Below are 12,458 nucleotides of genomic sequence, written 5' to 3'. Positions count from 1 at the left end.
AAGAACAGCAACAACACTGTGTTAATAACCAAATATGGCTGCATTTCTAATTTTAGTTAGTTATTTTAGTTAGTTATTTTGACGAACCATTGCGTCCACCCCTTAGCGATGTCCTCATAGGTCAAATCGACCAGCACCTGACAGAGACAAAATGCATAAAAGTCTATGGTAAGACATGAGGGTGGGCACCTAAATAGGATTGGCTATGGCTTTATGAAGCAACTATATTCATTTGAATACGGAGGAAGAGGAATGGAGAGAATGGTCTAGGAAAGAGATGGAAGGCAAGAGAAAATAGCTGAGAGAGAAGAGAAGGGAAGAGAGAGGACAAGGGATCTCACTTTTCCCAGCAGCCCTTTGTGTTTGGAGAGCAGGCCCCCTCCATTCTTCACAGCTACATCCAGAGTTCTTCTGTGCAGCTCCACAATTGACACACTGAACTCAAATCTGCCAACACACAAGTTAAAAAAACATGTATTACAGATGGAAACCATACAATGACCGAAGCATTATTGGAAAACAACACAATCTTGCTTACTTTAAAACACAAGCAGCTGCATAGAGAACACATATAAATACTTTTCAACTGGACTCACATCTGATCGTAAACGGGGTTGAGTGTCTTCTTGTGCGTGTGAGTCTTCCTCCTCCCAGAACGCCGCTTGTCGGGCAGCAGGTAGAGGCGGACGTAGGGGTCCGAGCCGCTCTCTGTGAACGCTAGCAGGTTCCTGAGGGGGGACAACCAGACACATTAACCACCCACCATCAATCATCCTTCTGAAATCTTACTAATCGCACATATCAATGATAATACATGTATACTGTAACATGCAGCCAATCCTTATGCCTCCCCTGTCCTCTAGACTAAGTTAGGCGTACCGCAGGCAAGCCTGGTAAGTCATTATTATTATTACTATTATTATTATTATTATTATTATTATTAGTAGTAGTAGTAGTAGCAGTAGCAGTAGCAGTAGTAGTAGTAGTAGTAGTAGTAGTAGTAGTGGTGGTGCTGGTGGTGGTTGTGGTGGTAGTAGGAGTAGTATTATTGTTATTTCAAATTCCCATATTATTGTGTAATATTGTCTAAGTGGATTCAGTGGGAAGTGCCGGTGTCTCTGGGGGGGTGAGGGAAGTTGGGTTGGGCTGGGCTCTTAGGAGCCCGCAAGTGTGTACCCCTTTAAGAGAATGTGTGGATCAGTCACTGAGTACTGCATGGTGCCAACCAAGGCAGTGAGCGTTGAGAGGAACGACTCTTCTTACCACTCGCAGGTTCTCTGTTTTTGGAAGGCTATTCCCTTGTGCCAGATTTCCATTGAATGTTTAAGAACTGTATTTAACCTGTGAACAAGCTGCAAAAGAGAGAGCTGGCCGAGGACCGCGCTCCAGCCTCGGGGACGAGGAGCCAAACAGCCAGGCTTCCCATCAGGGATACTAGGGGGGCTTCTAACGTACAGAACAGAATGTGGGCAGGGTGGACGATACTGGGGAGGGTAATTAGTTAATACACCTAGTACAACGTAGCTTGTTTTTGACTGGTTATGAGCCCCGTATACAGTACTCCGCCACTACCTGCTCCCTTACAATATTGTAACAGTGTGTATGTGCATGCACTGTGTGTGTGTGTGTGTGTGTATCTGAAGTACAATTCCAGTATATTCTTTATTGTACTGCATACAAACATGGTCACATTGATAACCAGGTCTTTTGCAATACTTTTGGGAATATATGGCGCTTATATAGCTAGTTCATGGGTATTACCTGCAGGCATGCACCACCACGATGAGCTTGTTCCTCTGGGAGCTGTGTCTGACCGTGAGCTGGACCTCTCCCAGGGGGAAATGACTGGGTCCTGAGCCACTGTGGGGAGAGGACCACACAAACACGTTAGTCCTACTTAGTAATCGTCTACAAATCTTCATTTAGTCTTCATGGATCCATCTCCTTCATCTCTTTCACACACAATGTGGGTTATGGTTCGTGCTTTCTCCCTTACTTCTGCAGCTGGCTCAGCCTCTGCTGTAGCTCCTGGGTGGCGTAGGGGTTGGAGATGTCCGAGGCAATGCTGGGCGTTGGCTCCTTCTGGGCCAGGTGGTGCTGGGAACCCGAGATGGCCAGGTTGGAGCTGCTCCGACCAGCCTCAGCCAGACCCTGAGCCTGACTGAGCCCTCCTGGTCTGTAGGGCTCCCTCTCCCCTCCTCCTTGCCTGTGGAGGTCTTGGGTGGAGGCGGCGGTGGACGGGGGGAGGTCAGCAAGAGGTCGAGGGGGCTCGGAGACAGAGGGGCGTTGGGAGGAAGCAGTGCTGGCCTTGCGCACCTGGACTGAGGAGGGGGGCTGTTCAGAGGGGCTGAGCTTCTCCAAAGACAGCACCTGTACAGGGAAACATGCAGGTGGTTACAGTCTGTACTGTTAGTGTAGGGGAGACTGTTGGTTACAGTCTGTACTGTTAGTGTGTGGGAGACTGTTGGTTACAGTCTGTACTGTTAGTGTGTGGGAGATATAAGCATATAAGCAAATCAGCAATGAGTTAGCTATGACTCAGAATGAAATAAGCAGAGTTAGCTATGACTCGAAATTCCCAAACAGCTCCCCCTCAGAACTAGTAGAATTCCCTCTTACTGCATGTGGGTCTGTGCAAGACTCGTACCTTCAGTGCCATCTTCATCTTGAGGGTGCAGTTGGGTCCAGAGTTGTTCAGAGGGAAACGTTGGCTCAATGTCATCTCCTCCGCCTCCAGCAGACGAGTCAGAGGCAATGTCAAAGTCCCCAACGAACACTCGTGTTTCTCATCCTTCACCTACAGACGGAGACTGACACATCACTGTGATGTCATCACTTACTACATAACACCAGGTAACATGGAGGAAAACAGGACCCTGCACTATCCCTAAGTATGCAAGGCAAGATGAGATATTTATCTACATGAAAAACTGCTCTGGAGTTATACTGGTGATATACTGCACAAAAACCACACAGACAAGCAGCGCAGACATAGGAAGAAGCTGAACCGCACAGTCACTGTCCAAACAGTCACATACTTCCACCTCCAGCTCCTGGCTCCTGGGGTTGTGGATGAGGAAGGTGAAGGTCTCCTCCCAGACAGGCTCGTTGGTCTTGTACCTGGTCTGGATGGTAGAAGTAGAAGATGTAAAAAATAAAAATTATATATATATATATATATATATTACATTACAGTCATTTATATATATATATATATATATATATATTAGTTTTTATAAATATTATACAACAATAACGAGGGCCAAGCACAATGAGCGCATCAAATCTGCCTGTACAGCACTTTGGTCGACCACGGTTGTTTTAAATGTGCTCTATTAATAAAGTTTGAGTTGAGTTGAATCAAATGTCAAGTCCAACACGCCATAGCCACATTTGAGCTATTGTGGTAAATGTCAATTAAAATGCGATGAAAGCACAATGGGGGTGGCTTTGCACAAAAACACTTATATCAACATTAAAATTTAATCTGACGATTTCGTGTCCAATTAGTAAGTTATAGAGCATGCCATGACCTACTAATACAAGCACATTTAACATTTAAACCCTATTTGACCACAGGGGCCGCTGCAGCAATTGATTATGTTTTAAACACTTTAAAGCATTTTAGCTTGTTATAGTGACACCCTGTGGCCAATCAGCTGCATATTTCTCCAGTGACCATTAGGCATGCCCTTGCATCACTGTACAAAAATCAGTGTGGCGGTCAGGCCTAAACCGGAAATGAGCTCTCTAGCGCCCCCGTTTTGCACCAGGCTAACCCAGCACCACATTGCGACAGCTTGTGTTTTTATACAGGTCCTCATTGGAAATCCTTTCTAGCCAGACATCCATTGTGGAATGCATTGATCCTTGTTCTTCATGTCACTTTCAACAACTTGCCAGCATTCTGAGCTCTACTGCAGAACTGACTTTGCTGTTATAACCCTATTGCTGTTATACAGTCTGATCTTGATTTTTAGGCTGTACTGCTTCAATACATGTTCAAGGTTTTGTATGTTTTCAGTGTTTGGCATTTCATTATCAGAGCTGGATACAGTGCTGATCTAGAGGGAGGAGTGGTTAATTGAAACGTTGATCTCACCTTGCTGTCCTGCGTTTTGTGCCCCACGGTGAACTGCACGAAAGGACTGGGGTCGCTGCTCACCTTCTTACCAGACTGCGGAGGAGAAGGAATCACATCACCAACTCTAACACAACATGTGAATAGACCTCTAAAGTGTTGTCGTCCTTTTGTAGGCCTTGGCAAATATTAGCATTTGCAACTGCCTTAAAACAGAAAGTCTATGATGAAAACAAATGTTTTTTGTGCTTTTTTAGGCTTAACAATGGGTTATGCAGATTTCACGCTTGTTTGTACAGGGGAGAAGAAAAAAAAAAATATTCCTGAAGAAGGATGTCAGATCTGCAATAGATCCTGTAATGGGTGGATGGGCGGAGTCTAGCAAGCCTATGAGTGCAGAGCTTGGTGTTACAATTACATAGCAAAATTACTTTGGCTACTTAGCAGCTGCAGAATTCAAAAGATCCAGGGGTAGTCATGAGAGGAATTTATATAGGGCAGAATCTGGATAAATCCTGTGTTAACCACAGACTTTAATAGGACCGATCATGTAAAATTACATTGATTTTTCCCATAGACAAAAAATCTTAGAACTGGAATTTATTTGGGCACAGTTTGCACTACAGTGTGATGTCAGACTTTATGAGGTCTATTCTGTATGTGACAAGGTTAACTCTAACCCTAACTACTGTCACCTATATATAATTTATGGAATATCCACTTCGGTCTGCCCAGAGCAAGGGCTACATGATCTGTAATAGGTTTGATATTTCTGAAATCTAGTTCATGTTACAAACATATGGCCTATCATGCGCATCCCACTGCATCATACATTCTAGCCCAATAGGGAAGATGTGACATTATACCAAATTTGCTACTGCATTATGTAGATAACCAATAAAACCATAAAACAGAATAGAGACATTCAGAGTGGAAAAGATCTTGATGCATTAATTTTCTCAAACCAATCAGTCCTCACAAAGCCATCAGCCAGACAAGGTGCATGTAATTCAGTTTTAGTCCACAAACACAAATTAGTGTTGCTTTTATACATTTTTCAATCTCATAAAACATTTAATGCAGAACTAATCAACTATCAAATAATTTTGAATGCTCCTGAGGCAGCCCTGTGGAAATGTGGAGTCTGTCTTTAGGGTTAGATACACTTCATTACCGTACACAGACACCACAATAGCCCAATAATTATAAAACTAGTAGAAAAATGGTTACTATATATATATATATATATATATATATATATTAGGGTTGTTAACATTAGCGTGTTAACACTCACAATTAATTTGGAAACTTTAATGTGTGAAATAGAATTAACACAAATTAATCATATCATCAAAATTGACCCCAACTTTCTCCCATAATTCCAAACACAAGTGTTTACCTGTCTGAATGACTGAGAGACGTGAAACGGGGATAAATCTGTTTCACATGCAGTAATTCAGACAGGTAAACACTCGCTGAGCAGCTTGCGCTGAGATAACACCACGGTCCGACGTAAAGGTAAAGTTGGTTTCATATTGGACATTCAACAGACATTCACATTTGGCATGGTGAATTTTGTTTCAAAAAGCTTCAAGATGGAAGTTTAAATGAAACCAGTTGTTTGCACATATTGCATTGATGTCTTTCCACCGCAGCAAGTTAATGAAAAAAAATATCTCTGATTCCTCTGACAAGGCTGGCTCAGCCCCTGAATCTGAATGTCAGGCTACTAATTTGTCATGCATTTCTTTATTCCAACACCACACATGTAAGCCTTTTCACCCCCAAAAATTACACGTAAATACTAGTATTTTAAACTTGTGATTAATGATGATTAATCACATCCTATTATTGTGATTAACTCGATTAAATTGACAGCCCCAATATATATATATATATATATATTAATAGGCCCATATATATATATATATGGCCCATATATATATATATATATATATATATATATATATATATATATATGGGTCTGTAAAGAATGTGGTTGACACCTGTGCATGTGTGTGCGTGTGTGTGTGTGTGAGAGAGAGAGAGATAGAGAGAGTGTGTGTGTGTGTGTGTGTGTGTGTGTGTGTGTGTGTGTGTGTGTGTGTGTGTGTGTGCGCGGCGTGCGTGTGTGTGTGTGTTTCCAATCTCCCTCAGAGTACCTCTCTAACCAGATCTGGGTGCTGTGTTACGTTACCTTGATAGCCTTATTGACAGAGGCCTTCTTCAACCCCTCATGGTTGAATTCTAATGAATTGCGCTTTGATAGTTTCCCCAGGGCCAGGAGAGAATGAACACACACCAGCAGCAGGTTATTAGGGGCAGGAGCATGCGGAGAGGAGGAGGACCATGAGAAGAAAGTTAGTCACGGGGGATGAAGACCAACACACCAACACCAGGACACCAGGTAACGGGCAGAGAGACACACAAAAACAAAAGACGAAATGAAGGATCATCAAAAGGTTAATGCTTATTCATTAAGTTTTTCAGTTCAGAGAATTGGTAATCTGTATGATAATTGATCAGAAATTAAAACGTAACTGTTTAGAAATGAGAGGAAAATACAGTATGGAGAAAACAGAAGGACCAATCCATACATGGAAAAGTAGTTATGTAAAATGAATGGTAAATGGTATGAATGGCCAGCTGCGACCTGCAGGATTATACAGTAAATTATATCAACAATTCAAATTGTCGTGTGCACAGGCACTTACTAACCCTAACACTCCGGGACTTTCTTGGTACACATCTTGCAGAAAGACTTTAACCCTTACCCTATTCACATTTGTTAAATAAATCATTCGTCAAATAAATCAGTTTTCTGAAGTGACATTCTTGCAGACTACATCTGTTTTTGCATGTTTATACAAGACATGTCACTAATGACAGACAGGCTTAGTACAGAAGTGTTCAGAGGCGTTCAGGCTGGCAGAGGGGGACTCAGGATACTGGTGTCAACCCTAACCCCAACCCTGGAACAACTCTGAGATGACTAATAATGTATGGAATTGGAATGGAGCACTGTCTTCTTCTATGGTGTGTGGCATGTCCTCAGGTTACCAATGTTAGACATGGAGAGGACCATGTGCTGCCTTCTAGGGACAGAACCTCATAGGAGGAACCCCCACCTGTCCTACAGGTAGGGGTAGTAACCTGGGCTGAGTTTCCCAGAGGCATCGTAGCGCTACGTTCATTGTAAGCTATGGCGTTCATCATAGCGCTACGATGAACGTAGCGCTACGATGCCTCTGAGAAACTCAGCCCTGAACACTGGCTAGAGATGGAGCAGTGCAATGGAGAGAGGGAAAGCAATCCACAGACAGGCCAACCCTAACCCTAAAGCCTAACCCTAAAGCCTAACCCTAAAGCCTAACCCTAACCCTAAAGCCTAACCCTAACCCTAAAGCCTAACCCTAACCCTAACCCTAAAGCCTAACCCTAACCCTAACCCTAAAGCCTAACCCTAACCCTAAAGCCTAACCCTAACCCTAAAGCCTAACCCTAACCCTAACCCTAACCCTAACCCTAAAGCCTAACCCTAACCCTAACCCTAACCCTAACCCTAAAGCCTAACCCTAACCCTAACCCTAACCCTAAAGCCTAACCCTAACCCTAACCCTAAAGCCTAACCCTAAAGCCTAACCCTAACCCTAACCCTAAAGCCTAGCCCTAACCCTAACCCTAAAGCCTAGCCCTAACCCTAACCCTAAAGCCTAACCCTAACCCTAAAGCCTAACCCTAACCCTAAAGCCTAACCCTAAAGCCTAACCCTAACCCTAAAGCCTAACCCTAACCCTAACCCTAACCCTAAAGCCTAACCCTAACCCTAAAGCCTAACCCTAACCCTAACCCTAACCCTAAAGCCTAACCCTAACCCTAAAGCCTAACCCTAACCCTAAAGCCTAACCCTAACCCTATCCCTAACCCTAACCCTAACCCTAACCCTAACCCTAACCCTAAAGCCTAACCCTAAAGCCTAACCCTAAAGCCTAAGCCTAACCCTAACCCTAACCCTAACCCTAACCCTAAAGCCTAACCCTAACCCTAAAGCCTAACCCTAAAGCCTAACCCTAACCCTAAAGCCTAGCCAGATTGGAGTGCAGCCTTTGTCAATTACGGCCCAAAGCTATGGAACACAATACCTATAGATACTGTATCAGGGAAGCCAGCTTGCTAAATACTTTTAAAAGAAAGCTAAAAATCTTTCTTCTCTTTAGCTTTTAACTAACTCCTTTTGCACTTGTGGGCTACTGCACTTTTTTCAATGTATATCTCTCCAGTACAATATTTTATTAAATTGTAGCTGACTGTGATCTAGTGCAAGCGTATCGAATGACAGATAGTGGATAATTGCCAAACAGATGCAGTCTGATAAATCACTGAGTATGTTCTTAAACACACACGTCAGCGAAAGGACATTAACTAGGGGCTGGTCGTTAGGCCTCAGTATGTTCCTGAACACACCCTCAGTGACATCAAATAGGGGCTCGTCGTTAGGCCTCAGGGGCGCGGTCGCCTACCTTCATTACACTGAACTAGCGCTACCATATTGAATGACAGATAGGGGTTCAAGCCAACACATGCAGTCTAAGGTGAATCTTCACTGAGAAGATTCCTGTACATCAGTGAAAGGATGTCAACAGTTCAGGGGCTCGGCGTGAGGTCTCAGGGGCCAGGTGAGGTCTCAGGGGCCAGGTGAGGTCTCAGGGGCCAGGTGAGGTCTCAGGGGCCAGGTGAGGTCTCAGGGGCCAGGTGAGGTCTCAGGGGCCAGGTGAGGTCTCAGGGGCCAGGTGAGGTCTCAGGGGCCAGGTGAGGTCTCAGGGGCCAGGTGAGGTCTCAGGGGCCAGGTGAGGTCTCAGGGGCCAGGTCACTGACTTTGATCACACCCTGCGACCATAGTTCTGTATCTTCAGATATGCAATTATCAGGGCCGGCGTGTCATTTCTACACTGTATTTTAGTTTCATTCTTTATCTTTTATTGTGTTTTATCTTTAACATTTATTTGTATGAAAGGTGCTATACATATAGTTGTTATTATTATTATTATTATTATACTAATTCTGCAAGGCCTTCGCGTCATGTTTGACAGCCTCAAATGAAAGTCAGCTTCATGGGTGTTAAAAACGCAAAATGTCCAATCCGTGCATAGTTGACAAGTCAGCATGCTTTCTAGGCATTCATGAGTTTCTTGGTCTAATGATCATTCACAGACTCAAGCAGTAATCACACTAAACACTAGGATGCACAAGGCCAGCGGACTCACAAACAGGGTCCTATAGAGGGAGGCGGTATTCTCACAGAAGACTAGGCCCGACGCCCGCCTTTCTTTTAAGTAGCCACACCCCAAGTTCCCCTCGAAGACACTCTTCACAGGGAGACAGAGAGAAGAAGAAGCTGAAAAGAGACATGTTTGAAGTCTACCTGTGCTAATCACTGTACTGTATATATATTTAGACAAATAGAACACATTTCTATTGTTGATGATTTATAAATCTGTTGACAGACTGTTGGTTTGTATTTGATGGGAATAGTGATAGTGTAGATTAAAGGTGCATTAGGTAAGATAACCTGTCTCTCAGGAATAATATGGGGTACAGGGAAATATGTACAATAAACACTCACTTCCAATTGCATGTCTATAGAAATATAGCACATAGAACAAACACGGTTCAAATCCCCATTGCTTTTAACGAGTGTCTCTCCTCACTTTTTCAGCCACCCTACTGCACCTTTAATATTAAATGAGAAAAGGGTTGAGAGGAGGAGAGCAGGCAGAGGAGGAGAAGGCAGGGGGTGTGGCTGAGGCCGCTAGCAGACTGACCTGTTTAATAAAATGTGTGACTTGTGAGGAAACAACACTGCCATGTCTTAACTTACTTCTAGAAACTACAAGGAGTGGCATCATTTCTGTGGGCACCTAAAGAGCATATTGTCCTGATGTAAGGCAATGTAGTGTCAAACTGAGTTGTTAAACTGGAGACGGCATGAGGTAAACATTGTTCCATATCAATTTAGCGTTTACATCAATCTAGCATAAAGGATTAATAGCAGGCACAGTGCTGACATGAAGACAATTAATTTCCTTACAAATTAACCCCTAAACCACCAAGAGCAAAAGTTCTAAATAGAGTTTTAAATAGAATCTATTTCCTACAAGTGGAGATTACCAATCACAGTCTTACCGGCAGGCTCCTGGCAGAGTCCAGGAAGACGACCAGCAGAGCGGAGGAGAGGCCGTCGTTGGCCTGGCCTTTGTCAGCCCTGATACTGGTCAGCACCTGGGAAGAGATGATACTGGTCAGTGGTCGTCCCTGATACTGGTCAGCACCGAGGTCATGGGCAGGGTGGTTACCCGAGGGACTGGCACCCGGTATCATGACAACATACAGTACAGAGCTCAGAAAAAGAAAACTATCCAATAAAGTACCTGGTCAAGCTTGTCAGGTGTGGACAGTAAGTCAGTACCTGGTCAAGCTTGTCAGGTGTGGACAGTAAGTCAGTACCTGGTCAAGCTTGTCAGGTGTGTTGAGTAAGTCAGTACCTGGTCAAGCTTGTCAGGTGTGGATAGTAAGTCAGTACCTGGTCAAGCTTGTCAGGTGTGGACAGTAAGTCAGTACCTGGTCAAGTTTGTCAGGTGTGGACAGTAAGTCAGTACCTGGTCAAGCTTGTCAGGTGTGTTGAGTAAGTCAGTACCTGGTCAAGCTTGTCAGGTGTGGACAGTAAGTCAGTACCTGGTCAAGCTTGTCAGGTGTGGACAGTAAGTCAGTACCTGGTCAAGCTTGTCAGGTGTGGACAGTAAGTCAGTACCTGGTCAAGCTTGTCAGGTGTGGACAGTAAGTCAGTACCTGGTCAAGCTTGTCAGGTGTGGACAGTAAGTCAGTACCTGGTCAAGCTTGTCAGGTGTGGACAGTAAGTCAGTACCTGGTCAAGCTTGTCAGGTGTGGACAGGAGAGACAGCCACTCCAGCTTCAGGTGCAACTTTCCCGTGGACACGTCCTCCATGTCAAACCACTGGGACGGAATTCAGACTAGCAGTTAGTTCAGACCGTTCACACTTCACTACCCTGTTAATGTCCTGTATATGGACTGGTTTAATGTGCTGTATATGGACTGGTTTAATGTGCTGTATATGGACTGGTTTAATGTGCTGTATATGGACTGGTTTAATGTGCTGTATATGGACTGGTTTAATGTCCTGTATATGGACTGGTTTAATGTGCTGTATATGGACTGGTTTAATGTGCTGTATATGGACTGGTTTAATGTGCTGTATATGGACTGGTTTAATGTGCTGTATATGGACTGGTTTAATGTACTGTATATGGACTGGTTTAATGTACTGTATATGGACTGGTTTTCCTCCATTCAAGGATCTGGATTTGTTTGTTTGTTTTTCCCCAAGAGAAAGGTTCAAGAGATACAACTTACCTCATCCACCTTCTGTTCTTTCTGGAGCTCAGCCATATCAATCATTAAACTGTTAATCACATTTCAAAAAGATTCAATGCTCAGTGAAGGGAACGGTTGATAGAACAGTTCCATCACTAGTACTACAACTACTACAGCTGAGATGAACTGAAATGAGTTATCCCAAGTGACTGGTGGTCCACAAGGGGGGAATTTGTCTCGGTGAGGTGGTGTCATCCGGATGACTGTATAATGTCCACTCCATACCTGCCCAGGAAATCATCCTTGTCTGTGTCCTCGTCAAACAGCTCGATCTCCAGTTGCTGTCCTGAGTGATCGTACACCAAGGCCTGAGCAGCACAATCATAGCGATAATAACGAATCAAGTCACTCATTAATAGGACACAGTCTATCATCGCTGTGCGCCGGACGCATCAATGTTGACCTCATATCTCTACCATCTTGTCTCACTGTTTCTCCTCAGCTGACAAGGGTACAAGGGGAACCCTAACCCTACATGTCACATCCACACAGCCCTAGAACATGTGTATATCTGTAAGCCATCAGGCATATTTCTGTCACATCTGAACATAGCAACGTCTAACTTTGGTCAGTTCTATGTCATCCCACCCCAGCTGAAGATCAACTGAGCTTCATTACCTCGTAGACTTCGTTCCACTTGGGGTGGATGGTCTCCTTGACGACCTTGCTCTGGAAGAGCTGGTTGCTGATCTGAATGACCCCGTAAGGGTCAGATTTGCCCTTGATCAGGCCGCCCAGGAACGTGTCTTTCCCCAGCAGCTCCTGGGCCTCCAGGAAGTGGATCCTCAGAACGCCCTGCAACAGAGACCCAGGCCACAAATGAAGGGTTTGTGTGTGTGTGTTTGTGTTCAAGTGCACGTGTGTGTTTATGTGCATGCATGTGTTTGTGTGCATGTGTGTGTGTGTGCGTGTGCGTATGTTTATGTA

The 12,458-nt window shown here is 44.1% G+C and overlaps 1 protein-coding gene across 1 annotated transcript in view; it reads right to left on the bottom strand.

Annotated features, from left to right (window-relative positions):
• The window catches only part of LOC311325419 (extended synaptotagmin-2-like), a 49,665-nt gene that overhangs the window by 2,373 nt on the left and 34,834 nt on the right, over positions 1 to 12,458 (bottom strand). The window contains exons 10-22 of the mRNA XM_084458115.1: positions 12,150 to 12,326; positions 11,757 to 11,839; positions 11,511 to 11,559; positions 11,004 to 11,093; positions 10,265 to 10,360; positions 4,103 to 4,177; positions 3,039 to 3,125; positions 2,648 to 2,797; positions 1,997 to 2,370; positions 1,762 to 1,860; positions 597 to 728; positions 342 to 447; positions 88 to 137 (exon numbers count right to left, since the gene is read on the bottom strand). Coding sequence (XP_084314241.1) covers positions 88 to 137; positions 342 to 447; positions 597 to 728; positions 1,762 to 1,860; positions 1,997 to 2,370; positions 2,648 to 2,797; positions 3,039 to 3,125; positions 4,103 to 4,177; positions 10,265 to 10,360; positions 11,004 to 11,093; positions 11,511 to 11,559; positions 11,757 to 11,839; positions 12,150 to 12,326 — 1,568 coding nt within the window. The remainder of the gene's footprint in view (positions 1 to 87; positions 138 to 341; positions 448 to 596; positions 729 to 1,761; positions 1,861 to 1,996; positions 2,371 to 2,647; positions 2,798 to 3,038; positions 3,126 to 4,102; positions 4,178 to 10,264; positions 10,361 to 11,003; positions 11,094 to 11,510; positions 11,560 to 11,756; positions 11,840 to 12,149; positions 12,327 to 12,458) is intronic.

Source organism: Borostomias antarcticus (assembly GCF_949987555.1).
Source record: "Borostomias antarcticus genome assembly, chromosome: 24".
Taxonomy (NCBI): Eukaryota; Metazoa; Chordata; class Actinopteri; order Stomiiformes; family Stomiidae; genus Borostomias; species Borostomias antarcticus.
This window is presented reverse-complemented; position numbering and strand designations above follow the sequence as displayed.